The sequence below is a fragment of the Manacus candei genome, unplaced genomic scaffold (genome assembly GCF_025592945.1).
Source record: "Manacus candei isolate 608988 ecotype Guabito, Panama unplaced genomic scaffold, ASM2559294v1 h1tg000074l, whole genome shotgun sequence".
In the NCBI taxonomy this organism is placed as follows: domain Eukaryota; kingdom Metazoa; phylum Chordata; class Aves; order Passeriformes; family Pipridae; genus Manacus; species Manacus candei.
This window is the reverse complement of record NW_026138122.1, coordinates 3,586,714-3,603,669: the sequence shown is the minus strand read 5'-3', so window position 1 is coordinate 3,603,669 and position 16,956 is coordinate 3,586,714. Positions and strand designations below refer to the sequence as shown.

The 16,956-nt window shown below is 37.5% G+C and overlaps 1 protein-coding gene and 1 long non-coding RNA gene across 19 annotated transcripts in view; one reads left to right on the top strand and one right to left on the bottom strand.

The window, feature by feature from the left end:
- Positions 1-2,012: 2,012 nt before the first annotated feature.
- ELAVL2 (ELAV like RNA binding protein 2) overlaps positions 2,013-16,956 on the bottom strand; it is a 108,291-nt gene continuing 93,347 nt past the window's right edge. For 16 of the 18 annotated variants that reach the window (XM_051809054.1, XM_051809055.1, XM_051809049.1 and 13 more), the window contains 4 exons: positions 9,007-9,160; positions 6,779-7,004; positions 3,461-3,499; positions 2,013-2,983 (listed from right to left, as the gene is read on the bottom strand). In XM_051809054.1, coding sequence (XP_051665014.1) covers positions 2,653-2,983; positions 3,461-3,499; positions 6,779-7,004; positions 9,007-9,160 — 750 coding nt within the window. In that variant the 3' untranslated portion in view covers positions 2,013-2,652. The remainder of the gene's footprint in view (positions 2,984-3,460; positions 3,500-6,778; positions 7,005-9,006; positions 9,161-16,956) is intronic. The other 2 variants (XM_051809053.1, XM_051809052.1) reach the window with 1 other exon arrangement.
- On the top strand, positions 11,369-13,481 carry LOC127480695 (uncharacterized). The gene is made up of 3 exons (XR_007907997.1): positions 11,369-11,665; positions 12,964-13,138; positions 13,282-13,481. It is a non-coding gene; the product is annotated as an uncharacterized LOC127480695 (long non-coding RNA).

The following is a 16,956-nucleotide window of genomic DNA, read 5'->3' as shown; positions in this document are numbered from 1 at the left end:
ATGCAACTGGACTTGATAGGAGGTGTAGTCCTTTCTTGACTTGGCAACATCTCTGCTGGAGAAGGACCTTTGTCCTAATCATTGTGATTGCCTTACCACATCCAGAGCCCCATACCTATTGAACCTTGTTGGTAACTAGAATTCTAAGCTAATTTACAAGTAGCTCAAGAGCTTTGCAAAAAAGTCTTTCACTCAGACTGCTTATTCCTTAAAGCAGTGGACAATATGGTAAAAGACCTGCTCATGACACTGTTTTCCCTTCAACTTTGTTTATTGATGTACTGAACATGAAAAAGTACAAAGAATCCAAACACAAAAGAAAACATGTACAACCTTTTAAATACTCAACAGAATATATTCTCTATTCCAACAAATGTGAATTAAGTCATACTATACAACTTCAAATAAATACCAGCCTTATATTTTACTAAGTGATCTGATAAACACTGTAAAGTGAAGCCCAATTTACATGCCTTCTCATCAATGCCGTTAGTTGCTACAGTAGTATAGGAAAGAAGCATGTAGCTACTGTTTCTCCCACACTGGAAAGTTTGTGATTTATATACTATATACAACTTTTAATGCAGAGGAGTAGCTTTAACAATCTAAATGCACCTAAGAATGAGGAAGTGCTCAGGAAGCCAATTGACTTTTGAATAGCATTGAGTGGGTCAGCATGAAAACTCGCTTATTCACTTTAGCACGCGCTTCACAGTATATGTACTGTACTATACTGAAAATTTTATAACTACAATTTAAATGAATAAGAACCAAAACCAACTGCAAATATAGTGTACAACTATGTTATGCATAGAACATCGCTTTTTCTAAGGGGAAGCGTATGAGCATCTCAGTTTATACAAAAGCAGGACGTAACTACATAGTTGTCAGTGCATCCTGGTGAAGGCATCAAACCCTCAGCTTTTTTTGAAAAATTTAATTATAAGCTAGATGCTAATCAGAAAATATTCTGTATTTGTTTTCCTTAAATTTCTTCAATACATGGTAAAGACTTTTTTTTCTATTTCCCCAAATAGTGATTTAAGCATCATACAAAGTTAAACTTCAATAGCATACAGGTATTTATGGTTTTCATATGAAAAATGTAAGGAAATTTGTTCAAAACATATGTTTATATTTGTTTTTTTTTACCACAAACATATTTATAAACAAAAATGTTGCATCACCATAAACAGCTGAAGCTAGACTATCTACAGACAAAAAGAGCAACAGATTTGATGCACTGTAAATTCAAGTCCTCAGGACAAAAAAAAAAAAAAAGCAGACCTCAAGTAACAATGTTAATGCCATTTACAAAGAAAAAACTCATACGAAAACATTCAAAATTGAACATCACTTGGCATGTAACTTAAAAAATAAACCAAAATCAAAATTGGCTGAAAGGTTTATAACTTAAGGTCTTATTTACATTACACAAAGCTCAGGTGTTAGCCTTGAACTTAACCTTCAAAACATCTCCTAACGTACCCAACTCAGGCCACTTCTGCTGATTTGCTACTGTGCAAACCATGCTCAATGTCTTTTAAGACAAAACAATTCTTCAAACAATAGCAAGTACATCACTAAACACCGTGAGCTCTATCTGAAGGGAATTCTTTAGGAAGAACAGATTTTTTTTTTCCCCCATCTCTCAGTATTTTAAGTTTTCTGCTTGCTCTTATATTCTTTTTTTAAATTTTCACTTGTTTCAAAATCACAAATTAATGTGAGCCTCCTATCACTTAATAACCAGGATGATCAATGACTCCACTGATGATTACAAAAAATGAAATCAACAGTGCATCCCATTGACTTTACTTCTTAATACAAAGGTCTCAAAAGTATTTCTACATCATAAATCTTTCTAAATTTTTCCCAACAACTGCAAATTTCCTGGTAAGTTTTAAAAGCTCACTAGGTGTCATATGAAGAGATTTCTCAAAGTATTCAAGTCAAAATATTTGTTCCAGGACCAGTAAAAAGTTTCTCCAAATTTTTTTTTTTTTTTTTACAAAAATAGATGCTTTTTTTCTAAACCCACATCAAAGAGGTTCTTATCTCTTTGGCAAGGTACTGCTTTACGAAAAGTTCTCCAGTATTCTTACAATAAGCTTTTATAATGTGTTCCCATTCCCCAACCCAAACGATAATTATAAAATAAATACTGCTTACAATTTTATAAATAAAATGTAAACTTCAGATACTTTTCTTGAACAACAAACCAAAATAACAATGCATTACAATGTAAATGAAACAAAGCAAATAAAAAAATTAAAAAAAAAAAACAAATTACTACACAAAGCCTCAGTATTTACTCATAGGTTCAAGGCAGTCATGTATAAAGAAAAAAACTTCTTCCCTTAGCTGAAACATTTTAAAAGGTCCACCTTCTTCAAAGAAGGCAATAGAATATGTATTGTAACAGGTAAAAACCCTGTACCTCTTGTCAATATTCAAACACAAAAGATATTTAAGAAGTTCTAATTCAAATATTAGCAATAAAAAATCTCTTATATTCTTAGGATGCTAAGTAGTCATTTTATCCCCATTTCCACACTGACATACAACAAAGGCATTTACTAGTGCATAAAGCTTCTTGTAAATTGCCTTTGTTGTATAGTTTTCATGTATTAATGCACTGAGAATAACTTATTAGGCTTTGTGCGTTTTGTTTGTTTTGAAGGAGACCTGCAATACTCTGTCACCAAGGCGGTATCCATTCAGGCTGGCTATTGCCATAGCTGCCTCATCGTAGTTTGTCATAGTCACAAATCCAAAACCTTTGCACTTGTTGGTGTTAAAGTCACGGATGACCTTCACGTTGGTTACTGCTCCGAAGGGTCCAAACATCTGCCAGAGGATACTCTCATCAGCATCAGGGGCCAAGTTGTACACAAAAATGCACCACCCAGTTCCTGCATGCCCAGGGATATTAATTCCAGCCAAACTGGTCATTCCATCAATGGTCATTGGAGGAAACCTACTGACGAATGAGGGAAAGCAAAACAGAATCATAAGGTGGCTGTTCACAAAAAATCCCAGCAAAGAAATGTCAAAATAAAAAATAAAATGATACAGAGCTTTTCACAGGCTGAACATGTTGCTCAGGCTAATAAGGAAACATCAGAAACATTTTCTACCCCCCAACTGGACAAACATCATGTAAAAAATTATACACAAGTAGGGAGAACAGTGCTAGGTATGTGTGAGATGATGTAATATAGAAAATCAAATGGAAAGCATGCTATAAACGTGGTGAGGGTTAGTAATTTGAAACAGGAATTCCATGGAACTGCTACAAAACCTTTATCTATTTCATGCACAATGCAACAAAATGAACAATCTCATCTGAAGGCTCAACATGCAAAAATCCAACGTAAGTCTTACTGAAAAGAGTTTGCAAAATACTTCAAAATAATTTTGAATATGGTTATTATAAACCAAATAGTTCTTTTTTTACCTCTTTACTCCATAAGCTATGTTGAGCAGGTTGTCCAACCTACAAAACATTTAGCAACATGTTAAGTCTGGAGACTTTTCTATCCTTTAAGATTAAGGAAACTTGGTATATTACGGTCACATCCATTACACCCTACAGAACCTCATGCAATGTTAATGTATCACCACTGAAAGAGCTGTCCCACCTTACTACACCTGGTACAGTTAATGAATACAAAATAGTTCTTGGGTAGTAACCACAACCATAAGAAGTTCATTTCATAAAGTATACCACTACCACAAGTTTAGCCTAAAACAAATAGCATTAGCATTAAGTTACAGTCAGTGAGCACACTAGTTAAGTTTTCTGCCTTACTAACTTGGTTTAGATTAAGAGTTTTATTGAGGTTTCTGACAGTTTGCACATATAACTACCAAGACAGATGCAGTATTTTGAAGCAGTAGCAAACATCATAACGTGAACTGCAAAAAGGATTTTTCATTTTCTTACTCCTTTTGATAATTCCAAAAAGTCAAGCAGGTGAGGCAGAAGGCTAGCTAGGGTTTTTGGAGCTAAGGCCAAAAAAGCAAGCATATGGACAGTGGAAGCAAGGTGATAATATTCAGGAGGAATACAGAGATGCTGCTGGCCACTGAAGGAAGTGAATTTGTGTAGACAAAGCTTAATTGGAGTTGACGCTGGCCAGAAATCTGGGGGGCAACAAAAAGTGCTTTTCTAAATATGTCGGTCACAAAGAGCAGTCCAAAAATGACATCAGACCATTACAGGATGAGGATGTTCACCTCACTAACAGGGACACAGAACAGGTAGAGATTTCTTTGCCGGTCTTCAACAATGATAATGGGGCTAAAAGGGTCCCAGTGTTTTTTGAATATACACACACACACACATATGTATGTTAGATTGTAAGCTTTCTCCATGTATTTCCTTCCTCTCCTTCCCCCAAGCTGCTAAACTGTAGTATGACACTGCAGCTCTAAACCCTTTGAAATTACCTGGCTAACACCTGGGACACGCAGTGCCTACCACTACTATTACTCTTATTCATGGAGTCCCTCAAAATGTTTCTTTAGGAAAATGTCTACCCTGAAGAAGCTCTTGTTTCTTCCTGGCAAATCCCAGACATGGGAAGAGAAAGTCTTACCACAGATTTTCTTCAGGACTCCACAAAATATGAGCTTAGGTTAAAAAAAAAAAAAGTACAGTTGACTTAGTTTTCTCAAACTACAGAGCATTAGGATTCTGCAGTAAGCCAGGTTTGTGTAATACACTGTCAAGAAAGTAAGCTCTAAAAGAGTAGAAAAGAGGAAATTAAACAATACATGAGTACCATCAGTACACTCAGTATCAATGACAGAGGTCTACTGTCATTGACATCCTGGGAGGGGGAGAGGAAGGCGAGGAGTTCTATAAACACCATCACTTTCAGGTCCTTGCTATACAGCAGTCAGCTGAGGACTTCATTCAGTAATGGAATCACTTGTATGATTTTCTGTCAGTTACCTTGAAGATTTGAAAATATTTTGAAGAAATTCTCAGGGACTTTCCACTGGAAACTTTTAAAGATGCTCTGATGTACACATCCTATAGAACAATTACATAGAGCAGCCTTTGAAAGTCTAGATCAAGTTTTCTCTTAGTAAGAAAAAAAGAGGCACTGTATTGATCCTGTTGCTTTTACTATTCAAGTTTATGCTGATTGTTTTCAGGCCTCTGTCAACTGTTAACAGAGATGGGGCAACTACATCAGTTAATCCTGTCTGAAACGTCAACAAATGTCAAGAATTAAGATTTCTTTCACATGTAACTAATGAAAGATCTGAAGCATTGGTGCCATCTCAACTATTTAGTCAGCACCACATCTGGAATGCTGCAACAATGCAAAGCAAAGACCAAAAAACCAAGAAAAGATGATTTACCTTTACAGTTAAAAAAAATAAAAATTTGAAAAGACTGTCTTTTAGTGAAGAAGGATAAGTCTTAAGGCTTTCACAAAAAAACCCAAATTCATTTTGTCTGCAACTTCAGCTTACCTTTTGATCAGTCAGTTAAACCCTTTCCTTCCATCAACACTGATAAAAGATTTTATTTTCTCTCTCCTATTTACTACAGACTTGGTACTTATTCAGTGCTTTTTGTTACCATTATACTTGTAACGTGGAGCTATCATAGTATCTCTAAAGGTGGTTTAAAGCATTACTTTACACTGAATATCTCAGAAAAAAAAAATCAACTTGCCAGCGATATTCATAAAAATAACACTGCCTTTTAGACAAAAATAAACCTTCACCAATCAAAATTTAAGGTTAAAAGCCTAAAGCTGAAGGACAGAGGTAGTCTACGGAAATTACTTAAGTGCAAAGAAATAGGTGTTATCCAAAGAAAAAACTCTGAAAGTGGAAGAATTTTTACTAATAGTGATAGATCTACCTGGAGTATCAGTTAAATACTGTAGCTACCCCAGTCAGCATGAAGTGCAGTCCATGAACTCTGAATATTCGGCCTATAAGTGAGGGTAGCCAATGCATAGCTTTTAAAATTTGGTACATTCTCTTTGAAGAAAACTGCCAGCTGATTTTACTTCTTGAAAAAATAAAATAGAAACTGCTGAAATGTATTACTGTGTTTAACACATTCCAGTCACATCCTTTAGGAGCAGAGGGAGGGAAGAAACAATCAAAATCACTGAAACAAAACTCAAGGTACTCATGAATGTAGATAATACAGTATTTGTTTCGCTTTGTTCTCGCCATCTGTCCTTTTCAACACACTAAATATCACAGGGAACTGTATGGCTGTAGTTTCAACGTGATGGGAACATATATCCCCAAAAAAACACATGCAAAAAATTTGACTAATCTTCATTATGAAAATTTGCAATAAGATAAAGTGTAGCACGGAGGGCTTAAACAACCGACAAGGGAAAAAACAAAGCCTGAATGGGGAATGAAAACAGAGGGTGGGGAAGAGAAGGCTGGCTGTGGCATGCTGTATGGCTAAGAAGAAAACTAAATTGCCTAGGTCAATTGTTAACTGAATCAACGTGTGCATTACTCAAGAATAATCTAGGAAATGAACAGTCGTCTTCGAAAAAGTTTTTAGTGACTGAGTAGAAGAGAAAGATGACACTTTAGTTTAGTTAAGGAGGTTTATTAAGACAGAAATGCTATCAGTAGGATGGCATCCATGTTTTGCAGAGCTGTACTGTAGGAGCAGAGCAGAAGTTGGAGAAGTGGTAAAGCGCCACAGTGGAGGCAAACAAACACGTCTGTGGGAACATGCAGGTTTCAGCACAGCTGTACACGTCATCTGACTTACCTAAAACGTTGAGCCTGCTGAGCTAGGGGTGCTGGATACCTTCTGTTTGGAGAATGGTACAGCTGGGAAAGAACGGCCTGACTGGTTTTTTGGCTTGGATTGTTAGCAAACTTTACAGTGATGGGCTCTGTGGCACCTGGAGGTTTCTGGCCATTCAAGCCCTTGATAGCTTCTTCTGCTTCAATTCGCTTGTCAAACCGGATAAACCCCACGCCCCTCGATACCCCTGCACAACGTGAAGGAAGCATATAATAATTAATTCAGAGACTCCAGAATATTAGTCGTTAACATTTTATTTTCAAGGCCAATTGCTATGTTAATGGTCAATCACTGTGAAGACATGACAAATTTTGAGCATAAGAGAACCGAGTTTTGCCTCAGAATAAGAATTTTCTACTGTAATTTTAATTTTTAATTTAACTGATGTAAGACTCATTTGTGCAAAAAGCTTGGAGGGTTGAGGGAAAACAGGAGAAAGAACTTAAACCTTGTGAGTCAAAGAGGAACTCTGAAACAAAGCAATTTTGATGAGGATGGAGATGAACTCAGAACCAGCTGCACTGTAACCTCCGGTCAGTTTACACTACTCTGCAGTATCTACATTCACAGAAATTCCATAAATAGCTTAGTTATCTGCTCTCCAGCAGCAAAAAATGGCATATGCCCTCCTGCAGTACCCCTTGAAGGTCCCTTTGGAGCAAATATGCTGAGAAGATGATGACATGCATGTTCTAGACTGCAGTAACAGGAATAATGGGTATGTCTTAACAGTCCATGGTTACCTTTAAGAATAAGATTCATTTTCAGTGTATCACCACACACCATTAAAGTGTTATTTTTGAAGGAAACTTTTCTTGGTATAGAGAAGTCAAACACAACATGCAAAGGGATTAGCAAAGTGAAGGAAGGTCTTAGGAACATTGCACATCCAAAATTTATATTGTCTTAGACATAAACACCAAGGTGTCAACACTTGAATCAATTAACATTAAAGCTAGTAACAGCCAACATTACTTGAATGCTTTGTTGTAATATTCCTAGTGCCATTTAGAGGCCCTTTATGTTTTGGTTCATAAACAGTGATGATTTAAACCATCAAAGTGACAATATGCGGGTATAAAAAAAGCTTCAAAGAGGCAAATGTCACAGTTTCAACTTCACATTTTTTATCTGTCAGTTTGTGTCACAACCTTATTATTCATATCATTTTGAGCCTACCTCTCCCAAATTACTAAGAAGGAAGGAAGAAAGCTTAAACCTGAACAACAGTCTCTATGCTAGAAAACTACCGTGCAAATATCAGGATTTATTAATACTTAGAATTATCCAGCACATTAGAAGTTTAATTACATTTACTTCATGGCCCATTTGTCAGACCCCATCTACTTCTATGCAAGAATATACAGGAACATACTGTAAATGATTATTTATTGCAAAGACTGGAAATCTGACCCACAAATTTGCTACTTCTGTGCTTCAGTATTTGGCCTTTAGCTTTCCTTTCCATGCCTCTCTACACTCTCAGCAATTCACACTATTAAAACACTGTATAACGTGTCAATACTGAGATTTCTTTTAACTGCAAAGGACTACATACAAGTTCCTCTGCAGGTCAGTACAATCCTTTCAAAGTAAGACAGTTTGCAAAGCTTATGACCTCCTACAGCTGAAAGCTGTTTCTCACGCACAAGGACATCTGACTTTGAAAAGGTACAACCATAAAAAAAGTCAAACCTAGCTAATCACAGAACTTACCCGCTCCTGAGGAGCTCAAAGTTCATGCATATGCCCCAAGTTAATGAGTCAACCTTGAAAACAATCTTAACAGCAATTACAAGAGTGGGTCTTCTGTAATCCTAGTCTCAGAGAACCAGCTGTGCATTTTTGCATAAAGTTTTCTTTTTTAGAAAAATAAAGTTTAATAGCATTTTGTAAGGCTCTGAGAGACTATTTTCATGCAGCAGCTTGGCGAGGAAGATTATAGCAGCTGTAAATTTAGTACAAGTCATCAAACAGTCTTCAAACCTGCACCTTCAGGGTGGAAATGACTCAAGCTGGCTCAGTACACTCCACAGTCTATTTTTGCCCATGCATATTTATGAACAATTCCAGGAGAAAAATGCATTTTCTGGTCTACATTATAGAGACAAGACCACCGTACTGAAAGATGAAATATTTCTTAAACTGCCAGTCCAAAAAGGAGAGGCCATGCAAAACTGCCTACTTACCAGTGACTTGGTCAACTAGAATACGAGAAGTAATAATGCGTCCATACTGGGAAAAGATCTGTTCCAGTTCTTTCTGGGTCATTGTTTTTGGAAGTCCACTAACATACAAATTTGCATCTCTGATAGAAGCCGAACTTGGTCGCGCATAGGAAACCTTAGGGGAAAAAAAAACACAAAAAACCCCTAGAAAACCAACACTTTTAAACCAGATGAAATAGATTAGTAATTTGTTCTGAACGTGGGTCACTGGGCCTTTAGATTTGTTTTTTATTTTTCTGGAGCTGGCTTCTGAAAATACAGATGGAATGCAACATAGACCACACAGAAGAAGCTGACTGCATGGACTCTCTGTAATTGGAGAACTACTTTCAAATAAATGAGAAAAAGCTAGGTACACACTCCAGCAAGCCTTGGTGAAGAAAATGTTCTCCATTAGCTTACTGTAAGATTAAAAAGACAAATTTAAGAAGTTCCAAGAATGTCTTTTTAATTCTCATTAAAAAGCACTAAAACATACAAGAAATGAAGATTTCAGAGTGATATCTGGGCCAAAAGCACAAAAAGGCAGCCTGAAGCACTTAAAGGTTTCCAAATGTTTTTCAAGTACACGTACATGTGTTGAGCATCCTGTCAAATGACACAATCATTCATGAGGGCAAGATAAACTCTGCTATATCACTTTCACAGGCCTCAGAATGAATGGTAGAAGCAGGAATCCAACCTCTATTTTGACTGTTCAGCAGCAGCTTGCCAATTTTAGCAACACAGAGGTCTTACAACTAAATGTCAATTAACAGTGAGATTCTCAGATCCTTTTGGATAAAAAGTTTTTCACTTGGTGTCTCCAAGTGTCAGTCAGAAATATTTTAAGATGATCATTTATGTCCTTCAACCTTTAGACACGTTACAAAACCAGCATGTTCATTACCTTACACTGAAGTCTGTACAAGTGGTCTTATGCTTACTACAGGAATGATTAAAACAGAACATCTGTGCTTCTTGAACATGACAAAATACTTTTAACTGGAGTCCTCACCGTGCAAATCATAAAAATAAAGAAGGAGTAGTCAGATTTATGTCCTTTCCTTCCCTCCCCTGCAATTAGCCTGCACTATTACCCAACACTGGGCAGCTGAAACTTGATTCTGTAAATCCGTCTTTTGCCTAACTCTTTGATATTTCTTTTCAAATCCTTCCTGTCTCACTTTCACGCAGATCAGCAGACTCCTAAGACTCCTGTAGCAGCAAAACAAAAGAGAGCACCCTGGAGATTAAACAAGCACTATCCTGAACACTGCTGTGATCCTTCAAGTTCTACCCAGAGGCTTTATGCAAGGTACCTTTGTGCTGGCTGAACAGGGCTGACCTAAAAAACTTATAGCTGTCCAACACAGCTATAAGTATGGCTCACTTATAGCTGTCCAGCCTCGTGAGCCACACTGCCTTGTTCTTTCTACATGACAGCCACACAAGAGCTGAAGACCTATGTTCAAAGTTACAGCACAAGACTAAAGGTCGCCTGCATTCAGTCAAAGTAGCAACAAGGACAGTGACGGCCACCCATTTCTACCAGGTAGAGAAATAACAGCTAAAGAATGAACAAACTTGCCCAACTTGCCCATTTGGCTCTCAGTTTCTTTAAGAAACAAAGTTCCATGCCTTAGAACTTGGCAGGACAATTTTCAGGAGACTAAAAGCCAAAGAACGGAGTCAGACTGCCTTGGGGACCAGGCCTAGACACACTAAATGCATGTATTAGCAAAACCAAGGAGTTCTGAATAGCTAAGTCAATGTTTGTTTTCAAAAGGAACCCTTCCACCAACACCTCAGAATTTAACTCCACACAGTAGGCAGGGACAGCAACAAAGTCCATTTATAACTGTACACAATGGTGTTATAAATGGTGTATAGTTTTAAATTATCTTTGGAATTGAGATACACTGAACAGTGTCCTATCCAATCCTTTTTAAGCTGTCAGATGTTTTTCTTCCTATATGCATTTTGTCTGGTCCTCTGGAGAAAATTTCAAATTCCTGTAACCGTCAGCTAAGGAAGGAAGAACAACAGTAACTTTTCTTTAAATTTAACAAAACAGCTCCGCAACTGCTAATCAATATTTCACTACTGAGAAACTAAAACCCCCATGGTTTGCTGTAGGTATTGTGGACTTTACAATAGCTTTGAACTTAAGTAAGTATCTGTTACAAAGCTCCTTTCCACATGCACTCTTGCAAGTACTCACAACAGAGGTTATAGAGTATAAGTCCTGTTTTCAAACAGGACATCCTCACTATATGATGGGGCAGTGCACGCTCAAACTTTTACAGATGTTACAAAACTTGGACGAGTGACTGACAGACCAGACATCCTGAGGGACTTCAACAGACTGGAGAACTGGGTAAGCAGGATACTCAAAGAAATTCAAGAAAATCAGTCCTCCCCCTGGAGAGAATAATCCCATGTACCACTACGTGCTGGGAGTCGACTGGCTGAAAAGCAGGTTGTCAGAGAACCCTGGAGTTCTTGTAGGCATCAAGCTGATCATAAGCCAGCAGAATGTACCCTTGTGACACAGATGGCCAACAGCCACCTAGGCTAAATCAGCAAAAGCATCACCAGTAGGTCAAGGGAGGTCATTCTTCCTGTCTACTCAGCAATGGTGAGACACTTGCATGGGACTGCCTCCAGCTCTGGGTTCCCCAGTGCAGTAAGATATTTTTTACACCTAAGACATAACACCAATCACAGGTTACTTCATGGAAAGTACCCCAGTGACTACTCATGTATCCTAACTGACATATGCTTGAATCTGGGCAATTAGTCACAGGAATAACACACATTAAACCAAAATCAGCGGTTCATCACCAATATCCAAACATTATATCTAGCCATCTTGCTAAGGATCAGAAGTTCTGGTCAGGCAAGAAATCAAAAAAATATTAACTTCAGAAACCCAGTGTAATTTAATTTGATTTTTTTTTGGCAAAATATTATTAGCCATCTTTGATTCTTGTAAGTCAGTACCACTAGAGAAAAACGATGACACCATAAAATATTACTGTGTAAGGGAATTAATTCCTATGCAGGAGAACATTGCCGGAGTATGGGATATACAGTTTCTTTTCTCTGTTGATGTTGAAGTCCAGTGATTTCTGTTGTGATACAAATTTAAAGCAGAGACTCCCTAGATTCATCTCCCTACCTGTATCCTGTCAGTTTGATCATTCTGTAATTACTTGCTGATAGTTCTAGATTTAGTCTCTTCAAACAATTTACATACAGACTGAATTAACAGCTGTGCTAAGATTTTAATTCCACAGCTACTTCAACAAGTGAACAATTACAGTTATGCAATGTCAAAACCACTGAACAGAAAGCAAGTCAAGAAACCGACTGAAAGCCTACGGTTTTAAATATTTAATGATGACACACACTGTACAACACTGAACAGCACTACTCCGGAGATATCAATTTAAAAAACAGTTTTACTGAAATTTTCCACTGCGGTTACTAGGAAAGACACTTGTTTCTAGAAATGCAAACATTACACCACCAAATTCAAGCATTTTCACCACTGCTTTAATATTTCATTTAACATCATGATGAACCAATTTACAATTTTCAAGTGATAGCTGTGAGAGTTGGCAGCTTAAGCAAAGAAGTTGCTAAAAATAAGAGACACAATCCCTACAAATGAATTTTTTGGTTTCTTACTATCTGCTACTTCCTACAGTACCATGCTTGAAGCTCTTTTTTCTTATAGCTTATTATTAGTATAAAGCGCAAATAGAAGTAGTATTTGTATTCTCTCAAAGAACTTCAGAATTTACTATCACTTTCTCCTAAGCACCTCTACTTAACATATTCTCAAAAGTTTTTAAATTTGAAATCTTTAAATATTAAAATCAGGATTTCAGTCAATGTTTACATTCATTAACTACCAGTGTAATCTTTCAGCTTAGAACACTGCTTGCCCTTCAGGATAGTATCCAGTTCTTTTAAAATGCATGCTTCAGTGGAAAAAAAAAAATCCAGTAAAAAATTACCATCCAGTGTGTGCAGATGAAAATGAGTTAAACCTGTCTGCAAAGCAGACAGATTTATACTGAGAAGAGGAAAACATTAGGAATATGTAAGCCCTCTTGGCAAATATAATAAAAACAAGGACGTATTTTTGTTACAGCAATGTTCTCAGAGGCCTTTGTGCCAGGCACCGTGCACTTAAATTTGCATGAGACACCATGACTCAAGACCTCTTCTTAATTCAATTTCTAGTAAGAAGATGCTGCAGCACACCTCAAAGATGAGGTCTGAGCTGTCAGTAGCCAGTAATGCATCATCTGAAACAAGAGAGTACATTGCTGTATATTCATCAAGTTTACTTCCTGTATCCCCTGGAATGAAAAGATAGCTCCACTCAGACTTCCCTCTGCAAAGGTGACTTACACTCAACTCTGTAGAACTACCAATGGATACTGCTCAACACAGCTTCACTTATGTATGTAGATTAAGATAATCAATATAACCGTACCTGATAAAGCCGGTGCTTTCACAGCCTGTTGTACAACAGGCAATGCATTCAAAAAAGGGACACCAAAGTCACAGCCTTTCAGCATTATCAGAAGAGGTTTCACTGTTTTAGTCCACATCTCAAAAGTGTTCCAGCTCTGACAACTACAACCCGTGCCAGTGTCACCAATCTGAGGTCGGCCACGGGATCCACACCTGCTCTGTTCCCAGAGGGAACAGCTGAGGGCATGAATGGACCAACCTGACAGGCTGCTCCTCTATAAAACCAGACTATCAGAATCAGATTTGGCCATGAAGTAGTAGCAGGCTTAGAATATGTTCAAAGTGATTACTGATGGGCATAGTAGTTCACATGAACATGACTAGACAACACAGAAGTACCTGTATTTTATAAAGCTCTTTCTTGGAACAATTTTTACCTGAATAACATGGTTTTGCCAAAGAGCTGTACGCTAACTATATCATAACTATTTAAGACTCACAAATATAAACCCAACACCAATTTTTGAGTAAGAGGAAAAAATAACACAGGTATTTATTTTACAAAATTAAGGAATGAGCACTCTGTAGGTAACTTCCACTGAAATAAAGTGAAGTCTCCTTACAGATAGTCCTTTGCAGCTTTTAGTAGCTGTTTACAGCAAAGTCTTCTAATTTTACATATTCAGAACCTTCACTCTAAGCATGTTAGCAGACAGTATAGAGCCTTCCACCAAATTTCAGATTAGTTACTGGACAGAGAATAGTCTGCTGAGACAACAATGAGTACTGGAGCTCAGAAAGACTTTTTACTTTCATTCCTCTTTGACCATGTTTCTTTATTTAACTCTCATAGTCAGGAAACAACCACCACAACCTCTTGTGCTACTTGCCTGCAGCATGCCTGCACTGACCCCACTTTCCAGCATGCAGCAAGCTGAAAGCTCTATCACCACAACAAAGCTAGGAAAATGATCTAGCTGCTCAAGTTCAGCTCCTACACTAAAACATGAGATGGGGAATTATGCGCTACAATCACAGAATAGCAGTTCTGCTGTTCTGCCTTTAAAGGGATCAATACAAAAAAAATACTTTAAAACCTGCAGTCTTGTTAAAAATAAGCATTTAACTTAGAATTTAAGTACAAACAAAAGATACGAAACAAAAGGAGATCCGATCTCCAAACATTTTCATTTTCCTACTTCTCACATACTTTTACTGTCAAAAGACCTTTCTCCACACTTTACATTCATGGTTCGGATCTGGTAACACCCCCTTTTCCCACTCATGCCCAAACAGTGAGAGCACCAAGAATTTCAGACACTTAGAATGGAAAAAGTAGTCAGATTTCATAGAGAATAAGGGTATGCAGCATAATATTAAGCCCTCTACACAATACAACAGAATAAAGTCTCTGAACAACAGACCCCAATTATCCTCATGCTTTTGGAGTTGAGGTAGATTTGTTCACACATTTTCCCTTCTTCTGAAGGAAATAAATAAACTTCAGTTTCTCTGTGTTTTGTCGAGGGAGCTGCTACTATTGACAGAAACTGTGGCAAGCTCATCTCCTGGGTCTCTCTTGCACTATTCCATGGCCACATCTCCTAGAAAGGCACACAAAACATCTACTGCCACAGTTATCACTTCATTGAAGTATCTCACAGCCTTTCAGGAAAAACTATTACTGCATAGATAAAAGACACCCAGAGTCAATATTTAATATGTCAAAAAAAAAAAAAACACCAAACCCCAAAACACAAACAACAACAAAAAACCAAGCAAAACAAAACACTAACTTGGAAGCTGCTAGCTTAACAGAGACCCGTTTATCTCAAGACTTCCATAATTTTAAAGGTAAGCAAAAGCATATTTTACAAAATTTAAAGCATTCTTCCAAAGAGAATGTAAAAAACCTCCATACCTAGGAAAGCCATAGCCTACCTAAAGGATTTTGCCTAATTAGAGGACTTAGCATAGCATGGGAAAAGCAGAGTACAAAAGATGCACTACTACTCAGCAGTAACAAGCAGTTTTTCACTAGTTTTGTTGGCATTTTTTTGCTTGCCAAAAGCTTGGCTTTTGAGCAAAGCTTGCAGTCTCCCTTCAGCTCCATACAGTACTGCTGGCCCCTTCGAATATGCCCATTTCTGTGTTAGAAACACCCAATGCAGCTCAGAAAGGACTTTACTGCACCTACTGAGGCTTTATGTCTGCAAACCTGTTCAGCAGCCTCACGATGACCTGCCCTGGTCCAAGGATTCTCTTCCTCAGAGAAAGTAAGGATGGACTCTTGTAAGAAACTCCAATCAGTAGCAACATGGCCCTTGGGGCTCAAACAGAAAACAGACTATGTCACTGGTGAAGGTGAGATTAGCACATTTTATGGTTTGGTCTGACATGCTGTATACAAATGAACAACCGTGTGGCCATAATGTGGTTTACAGGAAGTGACAACAATATGCTTTTAGAAGTGAATCCTCCTCTCAGTATTATTCAGCTATGGGAAAAACAAGCAGCCAGTTTAAGCTGGTTAAGTAACATTCAAAGTCAGAGGAGATTTGAATTTCAGCGAAGAACAAATTTTACCTGGGGGTGAAAAGGCATGTGTGTGTGTATGTGCAGTATTAAAATGAAAATGCTGTCAAAGCTTTAACTGTTAACACAGCTAAAAACCTGCATAACTACAATTTACAAAACTCCTGCAGAAATTTAAGAAAAAAACCCCTACCCTTACCTTTGTTTCAAGACAAATTGTCCTTCTGCCTCAGATCTGCTAGAGTAGTTAAAATTTTACCTTAAGAATACAGTCCTGAGTATGTAGTTACCCTGTCAAGACCACTACATGTTCTGGCAAGATAGCCTCTCTCTCAACCTTTACATCAGTAAAAATCACTGGCTTTAATTAAACCTCCAGATAGAATTCCCTTTTGCCCCTCACTAGAACAATGTTCTTTAATGCTGGGGGAAATGGGGGTGAGAAATAACAAGGTAAGGAGGGTTTCTCTCACCTTCACAGCTCACTTGCCTCTGGCATTTTAATAGACTTTTTACACAATTCATTGTATTTCATTGCTACCCAGGGACATTACTTACTGAAAAAATTACTACAAAGTGATACTACCAAATTTTTTCTCCACAAGTATCAGTGGCAAAGACAGGAACAATCTCGATCTCTTACATGCTGCACTAAACTCAGAAATCAAACCATCATGTTTCTTTTTAGTATTTTGTTATTTTCCATTAAGTGTAAAAAGCATTTTCAAGAGCAGTACCATTGGTAAAATTTAAAAGTGGAGCTGTTGACCAGCTAAATTGGAGCATAATCCCTTTAAAATGAATCTTCTTGTAGATCTAAGTAATGTTTCAGGGCACCAAGTGAAACTGCATTACATTATGCCAAGTTTTAAGGACACACTGACTCAAAGGACACTAATGAAG